The sequence below is a fragment of the Mesoplodon mirus genome, assembly GCF_964341445.2.
Source record: "Mesoplodon mirus genome assembly, chromosome: 8".
Lineage (NCBI taxonomy): Eukaryota > Metazoa > Chordata > Mammalia > Artiodactyla > Ziphiidae > Mesoplodon > Mesoplodon mirus.
The window spans coordinates 39,168,412-39,186,357 of record NC_138984.1 but is presented as its reverse complement, the minus strand read 5'-3'; the positions used below and the strand labels follow the sequence as shown (position 1 = coordinate 39,186,357).

Sequence of the window (17,946 nt, the reverse complement as noted above, 5' to 3'; positions counted from 1 at the left end):
CATCTTATGTTGAGTCAATAGGAAATCCTATGAGAATATTTTTGGCTTTCATACATTTCTGTAAGAGATTTAGTTGTTTTTCCCAAGCTGCTTTTCCTACTCTAAATGATTTATTTCAGATTACTGTGGATTTAGATGCAATGAAATAAAATGACATATAAAATCCAATCTTGACCATATTTTCAGCTCAAAGAACATTGAAAATATATTAACTTTTTCCTCAAAATAACATGAAATATAAATCCTTAAAAGCTCTTCAAAAATTAGATTGCATCCCAAGTCTGACAATCTATTACTAGAAACCAGTGCCTGCGGTTAAGACAGGTAAAAGACAGGTATTTAAGGTATTTTTAACGGGGATATGTTAGTCTTTCTACTTCACTCCGGTACCATTAAGTGAATCATTCCTCCAATGCATTAGTGAGGGAAAATCATTTAGCGGTAAACCAAGACAACTTAAAATACTTTCAAAAAACTGCCCTGAAACCAGAAATACCTTCACTAAGACATTAACATTTTATAATAATTATTACCATCTTGGGGAAATAAGTTCTTGCCTGCTTATGTGATTAAAACTTCTCCTTCCTACAAAAATGTATTACCTGCATGCCGAAGCCAAACCACTGCGAGGTTATATCTTTCAGAGCAGACTAGCGCACTAAGGAGGGGAAGTGCAGAATTATATTCACCAACATCCAGAAAAGCTTCAGCAACATCGAGATAGAGGTCTCCCATGTCTTCGGGATTCTGTTCCACGAGTGTTGTCAAGAGAGGCTGGACCCCAACACAGCAATTAACAGCCGGAAGTCAAACAGTCATTACAAGTACGCTCATCTACTTATATTTCTCGTTTTAACATATGTACAAGTTATCTGAGGCAAATCTAAGAGGAGAAAGGCTTAATAAAAACAGCTTTAAGTAATCACTTTTTAAATTCATTTCTGAGTCTCTATTAAATAGAATTCATAGTGCCGTCATTCACTCATTCAGCACACTGCTTCCGAAGGCCTGTTACGAGGCAGGCATTGCAGGAGCTAGGGCAACACTGCCCTGCTGTGCTCTTCCTCTGGCAAGTCAATACTGCCCAGACCTCAGGGCCTCTGTGTTTGCTGATTTTCTGGAAAGCTGTTCCCTCCGGTACCTGCCTGGCTTACTTCGTCACTTCCTTCACGTCATTAATCAAATGTCACTTTTCAGGGGAGGCTCTTCTTGACCAATTTAATAAAACTGTAACTCCTCCCACCCCCAGCATTCCCTATTCTTCTCTGATTTTTCTCCAGAACACTGATCACCAACTAACATCCTATATTTTATGTATTTATTTTATTTATTATCTAATCCCATTAAAACAAAAGATCCATGAGGACAGGGATTTGTATATTATATACAACACTTTATCCTAAGGTCTGCAAAGTAGATGCCCAATACATTTTTTTATTCAATGAACTTAGTCCAAAGTCGGCAAAAGAGAACAGCTGTCAGAAACTGCCAATTGTCTAAAAGGCCCGATCCCACATTCTGATCTCTGGATTATTCTCATTTTAAAAGAAAAACAAATTATCATAAGCCCATTTCCAAACACTTAGCTTTGATTTTTTATCTTTTTAAATTTTTTTATTTTTTAAAGAGGTGTGATTTTTATTTTATTATTATTATTTTTTTTTGTGGTACGCGGGCCCCTCAGTGTTGTGGCCTCTCCTGTTGCGGAGCACAGGCTCCGGACGTGCAGGCTCAGCGGCCATGGCTCACGGGCCCAGCTGCTCCGCGGCATGTAGGATCTTCCCAGACCGGGGCATGAACCCGTGTCCCCTGCATCGGCAGGCGGACTCTCAACCGCTGCGCCACCAGGGAAGCCCCAACACTTAGCTTTTAAAAGACATTCACACAAAATAATCTGATGTTTACTGTGACTTCCTGGTTATTAATATGAAATCTAGGGTCAACTTAAAATTTCTTGTTATCTAAACATTGTAGATTTGATCTGAAGTATCTTAAGTACAAATCTTAATGTTACTTACATTAAGTGGTTCAAGGATGTTGAGATGTACAAGGCAGACCATCAACTTCACTGTGATATCTATTGGCACACCATCCGGTATAGTGCAGGAAACATTCTCACCAGCTGTGGATTAGACAGACAGACAAAAAGTTCCTATATGTAATCTTAGAAAGTGGGGCAAATGAAGCAAATTGTACCTTCTAGGCAAGATCTCATTTACTTCACTCAAAGCAAATGATTCTACAGTCAATTCTAAGTTTGGCCAACTCTAGTTCTAGGTTCTTACACCTCTTTCGGTCTGTCCTTTGGTAGCAATTATCCTTCCTATTCTTTTCCTAATACCTTAACCACTTACTGAAAACCTACATAAACTCCCACACCTTCTATCAAAACTACAAAGAACTAAAAAACAAAAGTGACAAATACGGATACATGAACTTTCTCTTTTTCTTCTCGAATTCAAAAGCCTCTTTTTAGTCTTCACTACAAAGAGGCTGAGAAAGGGATAAAGTAAAATAGTGTGCTTAAGTCTGAAGTAGCATTTTATGTGCATGCTTATGTTTCAAGTAGAATTTTTTCAATGCTTAAGTTTGAAATAAATTAGTAGAGAGCATTTTAAGCCCTTTTTGAAAAGTAAACTGCTTCAGTTCTAAAGGTTTTTGATAAGTTGCTCGGTAATTCATTCTTTTTTCACATAGCACTATCAAGACCCTCGGTCAATGACAAATGCCAAGTTCAAATGGATGTATTGAGAAATAAAAGGGACTGAAAACACTTTTTTTTTTTTTAAGATTACCTGTGAGTGAATACTCACAAGAAAACGATATGGAATCTCTGTTACGAAAAAATGCTCCTTGGGAAAACTTGTTATGAGAACACTAACTATCAATTTCAAAATGCCACATTATGAACAAGAGAGGATTACGCACACTCTCCTATGCAGAGGAAACTACAACTTTTATTCTCTTCTGAAGTGCCTTCTTCTGTAGTTCTTTTTTCTAGCACAATTCCAGAAAAATCTGTAATTACCTAAAAGAATGGGGGAAGAAAAGGAAATAATACGACAGGTATGTATGAAAAACCTTTTCACAATGCAAAGATTTGTAGTTAATTCAAATAATCCTTACAAAACATAAATAGGCTATAAAAAGCAACAGTATGTCTCTTTAAAATAGGGAACCACTGTGATACATTAACATTTTATATCATATTAACTAATGCTTAACTGAAAATACATAATTTCTCTATATGAAACCAATCTAATTTTCCCAACAGATTAAGAAATGAATCATAGCAATTAGTCTGGCTGCTGAGTCCTGCTACCCTGAAAGACAGACATATCTAGTACCTATGATAACGGCAATAGCTTTTATTATATGGTAACTACATTTTACATTTCATACAGGACTATTATAAAATCTAAATGTGCCCATACAGACTTTAAATATATAATTTAAAATATAAGTAATTTAATATATATAACTAAAATGGGGAATTGTCAATTTGTAAGAATTTCTAGAACACAGAAACGTGTTCAAAACCTAACAGAGAAACACGTAAGTGTTCCTACCTCCAAAGCTTTGTCATATTGTTTATTAGAAATGTATAGTTCAGCTGCAATGTTAACATCTTCCATGGAGACTAGGCCCTGGTGCTTTGAGAAAGCTTCTTCAATTATGTTAATAGCTGAAATAACATCATTGGCTTCATAGTAACTCCTAAAAAATTAATGGCAAAATGGATGAGAGCTTATTTAATTCAGATTATAAAATTCATTTTCTTACACAGACCCTCTAACTATTAACTATGATTTTCATCTTCTTAAAGTTTGGGAGGAGGAAAAAAACTCTTCTTTAAAATCATAATCAGAGCTGATCCAGAGAAAAATGTGTAATGTCATAACATTAAGCATCTCAGTCTCCCAGAGCTACTTCCTATCGTTCTAGCTCACTTCCTCTGTAATGCAATACCAACAACTCTCCTACCTCAATGGGATCTACAAAGCATCGATCCTACCACTTTTTCACTGTCTCCGCACCCTTCCTGTCCTCAGTTTCCTCCTTCTCTGTGATCCAACATTATAATTACTCCATTGCACATCTCATTTCTCCTGCTCTTCTCTCCCTTTATCAAAATCACCTGATAAAACTCCCATCCTGGTTAATTCAAACATGCCTTCACCACCAGCTGCCCAGCTGCCCATGCTCACTAAACTCTAAATTAATGACCACTAGCCTCAAGTGGGCCCATGGTGCTGGTCAGCAATCTTACTACAGTTACCAGTCCAGTACTTCTCAAACTTGAATGTGCACATAAGTCAACTGGGAATCTTATAAAAAGGCATATTCTGATCCAGTAGTGCTGGGGCAGGGTTGAGATTCTACATTTGTGACAGGCTCTCAGAATGCTTCTGGTCTGTGCGGTAGCAAGTCCTTAAGGACCCAGACAGCTATTTCACATCTTCTCCTCTCCAAACCCACAAGTCTCCCATCCTCACTCTCAGCTCATGACCTCACTTCTTATTTTACAAAGAGAATCAAATCAGACATCCCACATACTCCCAACACATCTACCTACTTACCCATACCCATGGCCATATCTTCTGCCTTCTCCTTTTATCATAAGGCCAACCCTCAACTAGATCCCATTCCCTCCAATCTATTCAAGGATATCAGTCAAGCAATTGTCCCTTCTCTCGTGAATCTTCAATATGTCCCTTGGTTGTAGACCATTCCCACCTGAATACAAATATACTGTAACTTTTCCCAACTTAAAAATGATCTCTTGTCCCTACAACCCATTCCAATTACCTCCCCATTCTTCTGCTCCCCTAATAAATTTCTCCAAAGAGCTGCCTATCCCCCAGACTCCCCCAACCCATCTCCAATGTTCATACTTAGTCCTAATTTTATGTGATCTACTTGCAGTATTTCACAGATGGCCATCCCTCCTCCTTGAAGTGCTTCCTTCAGGAAAAAAGTCTAGAATATCATGTTCTCCTAGTTTCCTCCAACTTCACTGTCCATTTCCTTACAGTCTCCCTGCTGTTTCCTCCTCATCTTCCTGACTTCTAAACACTGTAGTGCCTCAGGGTTTAGTTCTCAGAACACTTTCCTTCTCTGTTTCCCCTCCTCCTGCCCCCTCCCCCCATCTCTCTCTCTCTCTCTCTCTCTCTCTCTCACACACACACACACACACACACACACACACACACACACACACACACACACACACACACACACACACACACACACACACACACACACACACACACACACACACACACACACACACACACACACACACACACACACCCCTTCCCTCATACCCAGTACATCAGAAAATCCTTAGAGCTCAGCCTCCAAAATACACCCAGAATCTGGTTATTTCTTACCACCTCCTATGGCTTTTACCCTGGTCCAAGCTACATTATCCCTTCCATAAATTACTACAATAACTTCCTAACTGTTCCCCCCTGCTCTATCCTTAACATTACTCAATCTATTCTCAAAAGAGCAGCCAAAATTGATGCATTTAAAATTTAAGTCAGATCAAGTCACTCTTCTACTCAAAACCTTCCAATGGCTTCCAAACTCATTCAGATTAAAAGTCAGAGACCTTATAATGACCCACAAGGGCTGAGGGATCTTTTCCTGATACCTCTCTAACATTACCCCTTCCTGCGTTCCCCCTAAACCCTCCTCAGCTTCCATGTTGTTCCCTGAGCATACCTTTGTACTTATCATTTCCTTTGCCTATAATACTCTTCCCTAATATCTATTCCCGTATCTCCTTTGGTTCACTTTCAGGTCAGTATGACCATAACATAAAGAATTAAGTCCTTCTCTAATCCCCCTATTTAAAATAACTCACTCCTATTCCTCAAGTTATCTCCCTTCCCTGCTTCATTTTTCTTAATATCACTTACCAACATCTGACATACTACATATTTAGTTGTTTATTTGCTTACTGCCTGTCTCCCCCAACTAGAATGTAAGCTCCAAAACAGCAGGAAATGTTAAAACTCATTCAATCCTGAATCTCCTGGGGCCCTGTACAGTGCCTACCTAATACCTAATTTATATTCAATAATTATTTCTGGAGGGAAAGTAAGGACTGAGAGAAAGTCTAATCAATCAGAAGTTATAGTAACAGAATTCCATGTAGGAAAGACTTCTATGGCAGTGGCAGAATTCTTCATTACCACCCTTTCCTGACAAGATTATAAATACAAGTGGAAAACAAATTTATTCTCATAGGCCATCCAACAATTCATAAAGTAGAAGCCTACTGGGCTAACCAGTATGACAGCCAAAGATTTGACTAAAAAGAAAGTAACCTGGGGGGCCTCCCTGGTGGCGCAGTGGTTGAGAGTCCGCCTGCCGATGCAGGGGATACGGGTTCGTGCCCCGGTCTGGGAGGATCCCATATGCCGCGGAGCGGCTGGGCCCGTGAGCCACGGCCGCTGGGCCGGCGCGTCCGGAGCCTGTGCTCCGCAACGGGAGAGGCCACAACAGTGAGAGGCCCACATACCGCAAAAAGAAAAAAAAAAAAAAAAAAAAAGAAAGTAACCTGGGAAGATCCTCAATGCTCTTCATATACATCAGGGATCGATTAAGGGCTGCCTCCCCTCAACAAATTTCCTAAAAACACTTCCAGTATTCCTACATAGCCCATCTTTGGGAGCACAGTGAGTGATTACACGGCTAAGCATCTTCATGACAATGGCCATGGAATTAATAGGGTTAACCTAAAATACCCAGATCATAGATTAACATGGTTAATCCTAGGCTGAAATAGTAGACATCCTAGAAGAGAAAGCATACAAGGCATTATGTAGCCAGAATGTTCCCTGCTTTATTTTGCTGCACAGCATATCAGAGAAGAGAATGTAGTTGGGCATATTTTAGAATAAAATATATACCATAGTCAGTAGCATGTGCCAAATATAAAGAAAAATTTTCATCTTAAAATGTTATTCTAGTACAGGCTCAAGATAAAATGATTACAGAAGATCTCAGAGCACAAACATTTCAATAGCACATTTGCAATAATTTAACATTACTGCAAATGTACATAACTTCAACTAAATTATGAAAACCTGGGAACCTAATCATCCTTTCAGAACATGCTCCATTTTTAAACTTCTGAGCATGTGAAAGATAATCATATATCCAAATTTTTCTAAACAATCACACAGTTGACTTGGAAACAGAAAAGTACTGGGGGGGAAAAGCTCTATATTTAAGCACAATATGAAATACAAGAAGCAAAACACTTCACTGAACCTCAATAAAAAGTATATTCACATCAAATATATGCTTCGATTTCTAAAATAAGATGATTAATGAGGGCATTTATATATATTTCACTTTGAACTTACTTTGCCATATCTCTAGCCAATTGCATAAATCGTTCTCCATCAGACGGAGACAAAAGGTTTAAAATACGCCTATAACCATCCATTGCCATTTTGTGATCTCCCATCTGTTCATAAAGGCTTGATCGCTCCCACAGATAACGGACATTAGTAGGTTCATATTTAAGTGCTAAAAAGAAAAAAAGGAATATAAATAATAGATTTATCATAAAAAGGGATTCATGGTACCTGGGTGTGACCCACCTTCTTTTCAGAAAATCTATTAAACACTCTAAACTAATTCTCCAAAACAACCAAGTGGGTTATTCTGGAATAAATCTACCTTCACAGGAACTCTAGACTAGGCTTGATCTAAGACCAAATAGAACCTGAAATCTCCATATTAATCTCCATTTGGTCACTGAAGTCTAATATTAACCCTCAAGGAACAGCTTAGAAACAACACTGATCTTGGTGGGAAACTGAAGGTCCTGTTCTTCAACCAACTTTTGTGCAGTATTAGCTCACAATATAAAGAAAGTCACTGATAAACATGAAAATACAGGGAGCCCAAATACTTACCTCTGGTATAACAGAATATAAGGAATAAATATATTTCAGCTAACATCACCCCAGAAGAGCAAGTACATTGATCAAAAAACCTATTATATAACGTCTTATCAAAGAAAACGAGAAAAACACTTTTATTACCTTTTGTGTAGCAAAAAATAGCCTGCTTAATATTGTCTTGTTCCAGGGACATTTCTGCCAATCTAACCCATTCTTCAGTGTCACTGGGATTTAAATGTGCAGCAATCAACTCAAACTGCAGTGATTTCTCCATGTCACCTTGGTCCTCATATATCATAGCAAGAGTAGAAAATGGCTCATAAGCCAAAGGAGCTATAATGAATATAAAAAAAAAATTCCATTGGTTGAGGGAAGAGGCTTGAGCTGACGTCAATTCCATGTTTCACACTATGGATCCTTTCTCTAATATTTAAACTTTTTAAATAACTTGAGCAGAATTATACAAACCACTTAATGGAATTTAGAATAAACAGTAGAGGGGATTCCCTGGTGGTGCAGTGGTTAAGAATCCACCTGCCGGGCTTCCCTGGTGGCGCAGTGGTTGAGAGTCCGCCTGCCGATGCAGGGGACACAGGTTTGTGCCCCGGTCTGGGAAAATCCCACATGCCGCGGAGTGGCTGGGCCCATGAGCCATGGCCGCTGAGCCTGTGCGTCCGGAGCCTGTGCTCCGCAACGGGAGAGGCCACAACAGTGAGAAGCATGCGTACTGCAAAAAAAAAAAAAAAAAAAAATCCACCTGCCAATGCAGGGGACACGGGTTCAAGCCCTGGTCTGGGAAGATCCCACATGCTGCAGAGCAACTAAGCCTGTGCGCCACAACTACTGAGCCTGTGCTCTAGAGCCCGCAAGCCACAACTACTGAGCCCGTGAGCCACAACTACGGAAGCCCGTGCGCCTAGAGCCCATGCTCCGCAACAAGAGAAGCCACCACAATGAGAAGCCTGCACACCGCAACACTTGCCACAACTAGAGAAAGCCCGCATACAGCAACGAAGACCCAATGCAGCCAAAAATAAATAAATAAAATAAATTTATTTATAAAAAAGAATAAACAGATTATATTTACTTTAGTATATTTTCACATTTTTAAAATATTCTTTTCTGTAAGCAAAGTGTAATTTCATGAAAAACCCTACTCTCTACCATGCCCCCTTCAAGAAAATCCCCCTTTGCTAAGGTTAAACAGGGCTCACTAACTCAGCAAGTTCATCCTAGTAAGCATCAGCCACATCAGTGGGGTTAAATCTTCATGATCCCGCTTCCACACCTAGGAGTATGGGATTAATGGATGGAAGATACATAAGTAGCACCTAAATCCAGATTATCAAAGTGAAAGGTTAATCCACATTTCTGAAATAATGTTTTTGAATTGAGGTTCTAAGATCACAAGGGATTAAAATCAAAGGTAATTGTCAAAATAAACAATTATAAACAAATAAAGGAACAGATAATACTGAAAGTAGTAACCAAACAAAATATCCTAAAGGAAAAAATTCTATTAATCTTATTTCTGATGGGGTAAAAGAGGAAAAGCAGTGACCTCAAATTACTCTAATGAATAATCCAGGAATCTTACAAGATTTCTAAAAGGACCCTAGACTAAATGAAAGGAAATGCCAAAATATTGAAAAGATAAGTTGAAAGTTCACTCTAGTACAACTATCCCTGCCACTATGCAGGGCATCATTTGGCGACACATCAGGAGAGCAAAAATAATAAATATAAGTGATTAGTCAAAAAGTGACTTCTGAAGATATCCTTCAGTATGCCTGAGGTTTGCAGTTTAATGGAAAGATAACAAGAATATACTGTATCTTTTATCAAAAAGTAGATTAAAATAACACTGTCTGATTTGGAAAATAGAAAAAAAAAGAATACTCTTCAAAAGTGGTTTTAAAATAATCTGTTTGCCATATTTTAAAAAGACTAATACTATAAAAGCCTAAAACTCCTAAAATGAAACATTCAAAAACACACAAATTTTTTAAAAGCCTGTAAGAGTTCAATAAATATTAATGATATTTCATTGAATCATACTCTGCGATTTTCATTTTCTTGGCAATGACTCCTATTCAATGTGAAAAGTGGTAAATCACTGTTATCACAATCACCTCCAAGCTTCTGAATATATTTTCCAAATAGCACAGTGAGATGCTCCTCCATTTATTTTAAAAGTCAGACTATTAGGGCTTCCCTGGTGGTGCAGTGGTTAAGAAACCACCTGCTAAAAAAAAAAAGAATCCACCTGCTAATGCAGGGGACACGGGTTCAAGCAGAGCAACTAAGCCCACACGCCACAACTACTGAAGCCCACACACCACAACTAAAGTCCACACGCCCTAGAGCCCATGCTCTGCAACAAGAGAAGCCACCGCAATGAGAAGCCTGCACACCGCTACAAAGAGTAGCCCCCGCTCGCTGCAACTAGAGAAAGCCCGCGCACAGCAATGAAGACCCAATGAAGCCAAAAATAAATAATAAATACACTTATTAAAAAAAAAGTCAGACTATTAAACTGCTATCGTCAATAATCCCCACATTAAACACCTTGTCTTATGATTTCCATGCACATCAATATCGCCTCTTCACGTTCTCCTCGAGCAAAGCGAATGTTGGCTTCACCCATGAGACCTCTCAGAGCTCTGGGAAGTTTACTCCGAGGCCTTTTCTCCTGTACAGAACAAAAATGACATTTAGATTCAAACAAAAAACAAATCCAACAAAACTTTCCTACAGTAGCAAGTTCAAATCACAGTAAAATATTTAAAGAAAGCAAAAATCAAACTGGTCAGGCATTACTAAATTACTAATTAGAACAAATGTGGAACTGGATGCTGTAAAATGGATTTATATGTCAGGAGATTTATGACACAATCTACTGAAGATTCACCTTTCAAATTTATCTATTCAGAATGAACTTGGTTAAAAAATATCAAGTTACAATATGGACCTTTTAATAGCAAAACTACAGTACATTTTGCGACATGCAATAATTAAAGTTTTACATTTAAAAATCTCTAAAATGAAACATAAGAAACCAGTAACAGTAGTTGTCTCACAGTATTTCCTTTCTTACAGTTTGAATTCTTTCCGAATATATGTATAATTTAAAGACTGTTTTTCAATTTCTATGTCACATTTTTACATTCCATTTATAAATACGAAAATAAGAAACACTTTACTTTCATCATTTTCTTGGTTTCACGATTGAGAACCATCTCTAATACAAACACGTCGCCTGCAGTGGGTTGCTCAGGTGTCTCCTCCTCCTCGTCCTCCTCCTCGTCCTCCTCCTCCTCATCATCTTCATTCTCTCCAAGCATGGAAGCAAAGACCTTGTGAACTGACTTACTGACTCCATCTGATGTTTCCCCTAAAGACAAAGACATTGAGGTTGAAAAAGAAAAAAAAAGAAAGCTTTAGCATACTCACTAGTTGAAAGAAAAAACGAACAGTATTTTCTGGAGTATAAATTTCTACCCCAGCAATACCAAACTTGAAAGAAAAACACAGACACATGAACACTCCCAAAAAACAATCCAAAGAGGAAAGCTGCCACAAAGCCATGTATTTTACTCTGTAGGAATTGCTGACTCATCCTTTAGGCCTTATCCAGACATACAGGCAAAATTAGTGGGAAATCAGAAGCACACACAGTAACTGTTACAAGCAGAGAGGAAAAAAAAATAAAAGAATTGTAGGACGTAGACCTAAGAACTAAACAAGTCTGGTGGTACATAACTAGGAGGTATAGAACAGTGGTTTAAGGTGGTACATAACCAGTGGGTATAGCACAGTGGTTTAAGGTGAGGTCTCTAAAGCCAAGCTGTCTGGTTTCAAACTTCATCTCCACCTATCACCAGCTGTGTTACCTTGGGCAAATTACTGAAGCTCTCTGTACCTCAGTTTGCTCATTTGTAAAAGGGGTCAATAATGTCTGCCTTATAGGGTAACTCTGAGGATGAGATGAGTCTTTATATGTATGTACTTAGAAAAATGCCCAGCATATAGTAAGAGCTTAATAAATGCTATTATTAAAATTAAAATACTATTATTATTTCAGGAACAAAATAACATGACATATTTCATCTGTATCTGAGGATATCACTACAGTAAAATGATTTTTCTAAGTTCATAATGATTTTTTTTTGAATAAATGTATGTATTTATTTATTTATTTTTGGCTGCATTGGGTCTTCATTGCTGCACGCAGGCTTTCTTTAGTTGCGTCGAATGGGGGCTACTCTTCATTGTGGTGCGAAGTCTTCTCATTGTGGTGGATTCTCTTGTTGCGGAGCATGGGCTCTAGGTAAACGGGCTTCAGTAGTAGTGGCACGCAGGCTCAGTAGTTGTGGCACACGGGCTCTAGAGCACAGGCTCAGTAGTTGTGGTGCACGGGCCTAACTGCTCCACAGCATGTGGGATCTTCCCAGACCAGGGCTCAAACCCGTGTCCCCTGCATTGGCAGGCAGATTCCCAACCACTGCGCCACCAGGGAAGCCCTCATAATGATTATCTTGAATGATCAAGAAAAGTTAAGCTGAGAAGCCAATTTTCTGTTAAAGCAGAGACAAGTAGCCTATTTTAGAAAAGCTACAACAGTTAAAATTTTAAATATATATATATTCAAAAATCCTTAAGCTTATTCACTTATGTGAAATACCTCAAACCCCAAAGATGCTGGATAAATGAGATAGTCAATACACTTAAGGAAGAAGAGAATGAAAAAAACCCACATGTTCTGAGCAACAAATAGTAATTATTATTATGAAGTCATAACGATCATCTTCAAGAATTCTAAACACCCAAAATAAATATGAAAAAAGGTGTAAAATAAATCAATAAAATTTATTACAGTACAGAAAAAAAAAAGAGAAGTCATATGATCATCTTGATACAGAGAAGCATTTTTTTTTTTCTTTTTTGGCCACGCTGCATGGCTTGTGGGATCTTAGTTCCCCAGCCAGGGATCATACCTGGGCCCTGGCAGTGAAAGTGCCTAGTCCTAACCACTGGACTGCCAAGGAATTCCCCCAGAGAAGCATTTGATAAAATCCAACACCTATTTCTAATAAAAATTTTAAGTCAACTAGAAATGGAAGGGAATACCTTCAGTTTGATAAACAGTACCTACAGAAAATTTTCCACAAACAGAGTTAACGGTTAATTATTCAAAGTCATCAGGAATGAGACAAGTACGCCTACTATCACCGCTCCTTTCAATATTTTACTGGATGTCCTGGAGGTCCTAGCTAATGTAATAAGGGAAGAGGAATAAAAGACATAAAGATTAAGGAAGAAATAAAACCGTCATTCACAGATGACATGATTATATACATAGAATATCCAAAACAATCTTTGCATAAAAACTGTCAGAATTCATGAATTAGCAAGGTTCCTGGATACAAAGTCAATATACAAAAATTAACTGCAATTTTTATATCAGCAACAATTAACTGAAAATGAAATTAAAAGAAGTCCCTATTTGCCTGGTGCTCAAGAATAAGAATTTTGCAATGGAATCACCAATGTATAGGAGGAAAAAGACAATGACTCTAGTGGCCATATATTCCAATTAGTAGACTTTACCTGTTCAAAACTGACCCCTTCCTCTGCTCTGAATACATGTTCACAGTTACCAAAGGTCTTGGTAAAGTTCTGGGACAATACCTTCCTGGGAAATTGGGAGTTTAATATCTTAAAAGGACTGATGGGATTATTTGAGCTGAGGCTAGTATGCCTGACTGCTCATGGGGAGCTAGAACGGGATTCAACTAACCACCTTTTTTTAGGGAGGGCCTAATGGCCACCTCTCAGGGGCAGCTTTAGATAAGAAAACGGGCAGGCACCCCATGGTGTCTGGTACTACAGTTGCACCTCAAAGATGTGATGATGGAAGAGCAGCTCCTCCTCTGAGCAGATAAGGAACGACTCACAGGTGTTAGAACAATTTCAGCCCCATTTTTCACCGCACTTGCCTGGCAAGGTAAGAAACTATAACCCCAATTTTCTCTCCTCTTTACCCTTTCTTCCCCACTTGGTCCAAGGAAGCAGGAACAAAGCCTGTTAATTTTCTGTCCACCCTACTAGTGTTTTCTCTGTGTAAAGTCTTATTTGTTTGGAGGGAAAAGAACCAGCCTCTATTTCTACCCACTAGGACTAGAAAGTTTAATTAAGTTCTCAATCAGACCTTACACCCAAAGCTAAATTCTAACTGATAGTTCAGTATCCCAGGTTACTTGACATGGGTAAATGGATACCATGAACTATCATCAGTATTCTGATCACTAAAAAGGTGCATCAATCACCAGAAATTAATAAATTTGCATAATAATTCATCACTTAGGCTCTCATGAGTTTAATTAGTCTGGGTGCAGCAACCAAATATAATATCCGGTCATGCAGAGCTGAGGACTGGATCCTGGAATGAGGCAACATACCAAGATACCTCTTGTGTGTGTGAGGTCCCATATGGAGCCAACTGGCCTTCCACTCTGACATTTCTATCTTATCTCCCATAATTAAAAAAGTGGTTTGGAAGCCAATTTAAATAGAAGTATAATTCATTACAATTTGGGGGAGTATAGTCTAGAAGAATTAGTAATCAAGTGAGAGGGTCAATTTAAAGAATAATGACTCTAAATGGCTCCCAAACAAACGCTGATGTCGATCTGAAGCACTTCTCCACAAACATAACCCACTAAACTAACCATCATCATAATCAATAATTCAACAAATATTTATTGAGCACCTCTTACACACCAAGTACTATGCTCCTAATAAGCCAGGTATCAATGACAGAATACCACTGCAGGAAAAAATAATAACGCTTTCACTAAACTATTAGGTACCCTTAACATTTAATGCATTTAAGGTAGGGATCTTAACATACCTTCATTGACATCTTTGTCCTGAGATTTGGTAGAGTCAATTCCTGATGATGATGGAACTGCAGAGTCATTTGGATTTTCTTCAGCTGATGACTTGCCTTTTTCCTGAAGACTCTGTGATTGAAAATTAATTAATGATTCCAAAAACAAGGGCACATTTAGCGCTCCCCAGTTGAGAATACAGCATCTGCCTCATTCTCTATTTCTATCACTTGAGCTCTGAACACATACATACTATGTGGCATCTAAATTTGAATATTGCCAAAGCATTTCATAGTACAGGCTGAATCAGTCGTTTGTAAAAAATAATTTTTAAAACCTTGATGATTTCATTAATCTACACATTGTATCCTCGCTTTTTAAATGAAAAGAAATGGGGCGCTATTAGTTGCATGATTTAGGAAGGAATCCAACAGCTAATCTCAAAAGGTGTAATTACTTTTATTTTCCCTCGGACTTCAAGTGAGAAGACATGGAAAGTTCATGTATTTCCTCATAAGTATAAAAAAAATATGTACCAGAGATTTTGTTATCAGACAAGAAAATTCACTCTTTTCTGTGGAAGATTACACCACACCATTGGGAGACTCCTCAAAAATGGAAGCTCAAATCACTCCGTCCAGAAACAGAGACAATGAGGCCTAAAGAAGAGAGGTGAGTTGTGCAAGAAGACAGTGGCAAAGCTTGGACTAGAACCAGATACTGACTCCAAACTCTACTCCCCACGCCCCCCCCATTTAATCTACCAGCGTTATGCTACCCTCAAATAAAAAATGCACTATTTGGCAACAAAAAAAAAAAAGATAAGTGGTAACCACCGAGACAAAAGCTTTTTGGTGGGTGAAATGTTTTGAGGAGGAGCTTAGAACACGGACGAGGTGAGAACCCGAGTTTCGGTAATAAGGGGAAGAAACTGCTGGAAGTACCCGGCCCGCCCCATCACAGCGAATGGGGTTACTGGGTCCCCCACAATCTCTCTTTAGGGCGACAAGACAGTGGGGAGCATCCTGGCCCATTATCTCCTCACTTTCTTCTCACGGGTTTTTCTCTCTTCTCTCCGCCTTTCGAACTCCTCAAAGGAGATCTTCCCTTCCAGATAGTCGATGAGCTCCGGGCTGAACCCCGACATGTCTGCGGAGTTCTGATGTGCAGTTCCAGGAACCGAGACAGATAAACGGAAGAGCAGAAGCTCCCAGACGCTACCTCCACGCCGAGGCGATAAAAAAAAAGGACCCGTAGTCCTTCCGGGAAACCTGCCCGGCCTGCGCCGCAACCGCGGCGCTCGGGTTCCGCAAGAACTTCTGGCCCCGCCTCTTCCTGGCGGCGTGGGCGTGGGCAGGACCCGGACTGGACCGCGGCTGGACCCTCCTGGCGACCGGGTCGCCGCGCTTGCCTCTGGGCTCAGGCCACCGGTTTAAGCTTATAAGGAGTTGGGAAAAAAATGTGCTTCAAGAAAATGTTCCTTTATCTACATCATTTCCCGCATTTCTCCATTAAAATTCTGACTCTCAATCCATTTCTTTTTTGAATGTTTGTTTTTTAAATTAATTTAATCTTTGGTGTAGTGATTTTTTTTCTTAATTTAACCATTTGCTCTGCCACGTGCACGTTCCACTTTCCAGTTCTGCCCTGCCACAGAAAGCTAAAGTCCTCCCACAATTTATGGTTTAACTCTCCATCTCCTCCAATCAATGGCACCATCAGTTTTCCCCTCTTCCACAAATCCTCAAGCTGTCCCCTTCCTCAGACTCCTTCTCAGTCTGTAAATAGGTCAACTAGACTTCACGTCCCACCTCTAATTCTCACCCAAATTTTCTTCTTTTCTTAACAGTTAAACTTTTAGAGAGAATCAAATATTTGCTATGATTAGCATATACTATTGCCCATTTACTATACAGGCCGTGTACTGTCTTATGCATATTACATTCATATCTCAAAATAATCCTTTTGGATTGTATTTATTTTATGTTATTCCTAATGCCAACGTTCTGAATCTAATACGTAGTAGAGCCAAGAGTCAAACCCTTGTCTATCTGACTCCAAATCCCATACTTGGAATTAATATGATATACTGCCTCTCCTCAGTGGAACGCTTCTTCAGCTCCTACACACTCCTGTGGTTTATATTGTACTTTGTCTTATAACTATTTCTCTGCTGTCCTCTTCTAAAGACACTAGCTAGCTGTCAACATCTTGAGAACAGCACTGCCTGACACATCTTTGTGAACTTTCCTCTGTAGGCTAGTAATCTATGCTCAAAACACATTTATGAATTCAACTGGAACTGAAAATGCCTTGGGAATGGGCAAGGGATAAGAGGTAAGGAATGCAGCTCAATACAAAGCTGAGGTTAGGGACAAGTTACAGGGAGCCTATCACCTGGCTTGGTCATTGGTGCCTCTTTATGACAATCCAAATGAGGAAAAGCAACAGTTGGATGGGAGAATGAGGGGCCAGGACCTGTAAGAGGGGGACTTGCAGGTGAGAGAAAAAATCTCCAGCTGGAAGTCATTCCTTTCTCATGATAAAGGATCCTCAGGGCCCTATCTGGGTATAAAATATGGGAGGTTAGGAGGGTGGGTTGGGTTAAGGTAATCCACAGAAATCCCTAATAGGTAAATTCCCCCCTGAATTTCTCCAGGCTGTCAGGGAACTGCATTTGAGAGGAAGTCGAGTCTCTAGTCCTAACTCTCCTAGGGGAAAAGAAGGAAATCAAAAGGAGCAAATATGGCCACCTGGTAAGGAGAATGTTCTCCTAAGACCCAGATGGCTTAGACTAGCTTGTTTTGTTATTGGCTGCCTGGAATATGGGAATAACAATTGTGATGATATAGATTCACATTGCAGAGATTTGCAGCAGGGAGCAAGGGGTGGGAGAAGAGTTTTTCTGCTGTGGAACACCTTGATCATGTGACAGTTGTTTTTGTTTTTGTTTTTGTTTTTTTACAGGTCAGAATGTAGCAACAGGTCTTGAAATTGGAATCTTTCTGCTTTTCTTTTCTCTGCTTCGTTGTAAGTGATGTGTCCCCTGGTGAGTCAGAGGCATCCACATTACCTTGAGATGAAGTGGAATTGTTATAGCAGTAATGAAAATAGCAAGAAGAAAC

General features: G+C 39.2%; 1 protein-coding gene across 2 annotated transcripts in view; it reads right to left on the bottom strand.

The window, feature by feature from the left end:
• GTF3C3 (general transcription factor IIIC subunit 3) overlaps positions 1-16,069 on the bottom strand; it is a 31,013-nt gene extending 14,944 nt beyond the window's left edge. For both annotated transcript variants that reach the window (XM_082631092.1, XM_082631093.1), the window contains exons 1-10: positions 15,867-16,069; positions 14,842-14,953; positions 11,132-11,322; positions 10,497-10,620; positions 8,070-8,261; positions 7,383-7,548; positions 3,570-3,717; positions 2,929-3,028; positions 2,019-2,122; positions 603-774 (exon numbers count right to left, since the gene is read on the bottom strand). In XM_082631092.1, coding sequence (XP_082487218.1) covers positions 603-774; positions 2,019-2,122; positions 2,929-3,028; positions 3,570-3,717; positions 7,383-7,548; positions 8,070-8,261; positions 10,497-10,620; positions 11,132-11,322; positions 14,842-14,953; positions 15,867-15,968 — 1,411 coding nt within the window. In that variant the 5' untranslated portion in view covers positions 15,969-16,069. The remainder of the gene's footprint in view (positions 1-602; positions 775-2,018; positions 2,123-2,928; positions 3,029-3,569; positions 3,718-7,382; positions 7,549-8,069; positions 8,262-10,496; positions 10,621-11,131; positions 11,323-14,841; positions 14,954-15,866) is intronic.
• Positions 16,070-17,946: the final 1,877 nt, after the last annotated feature.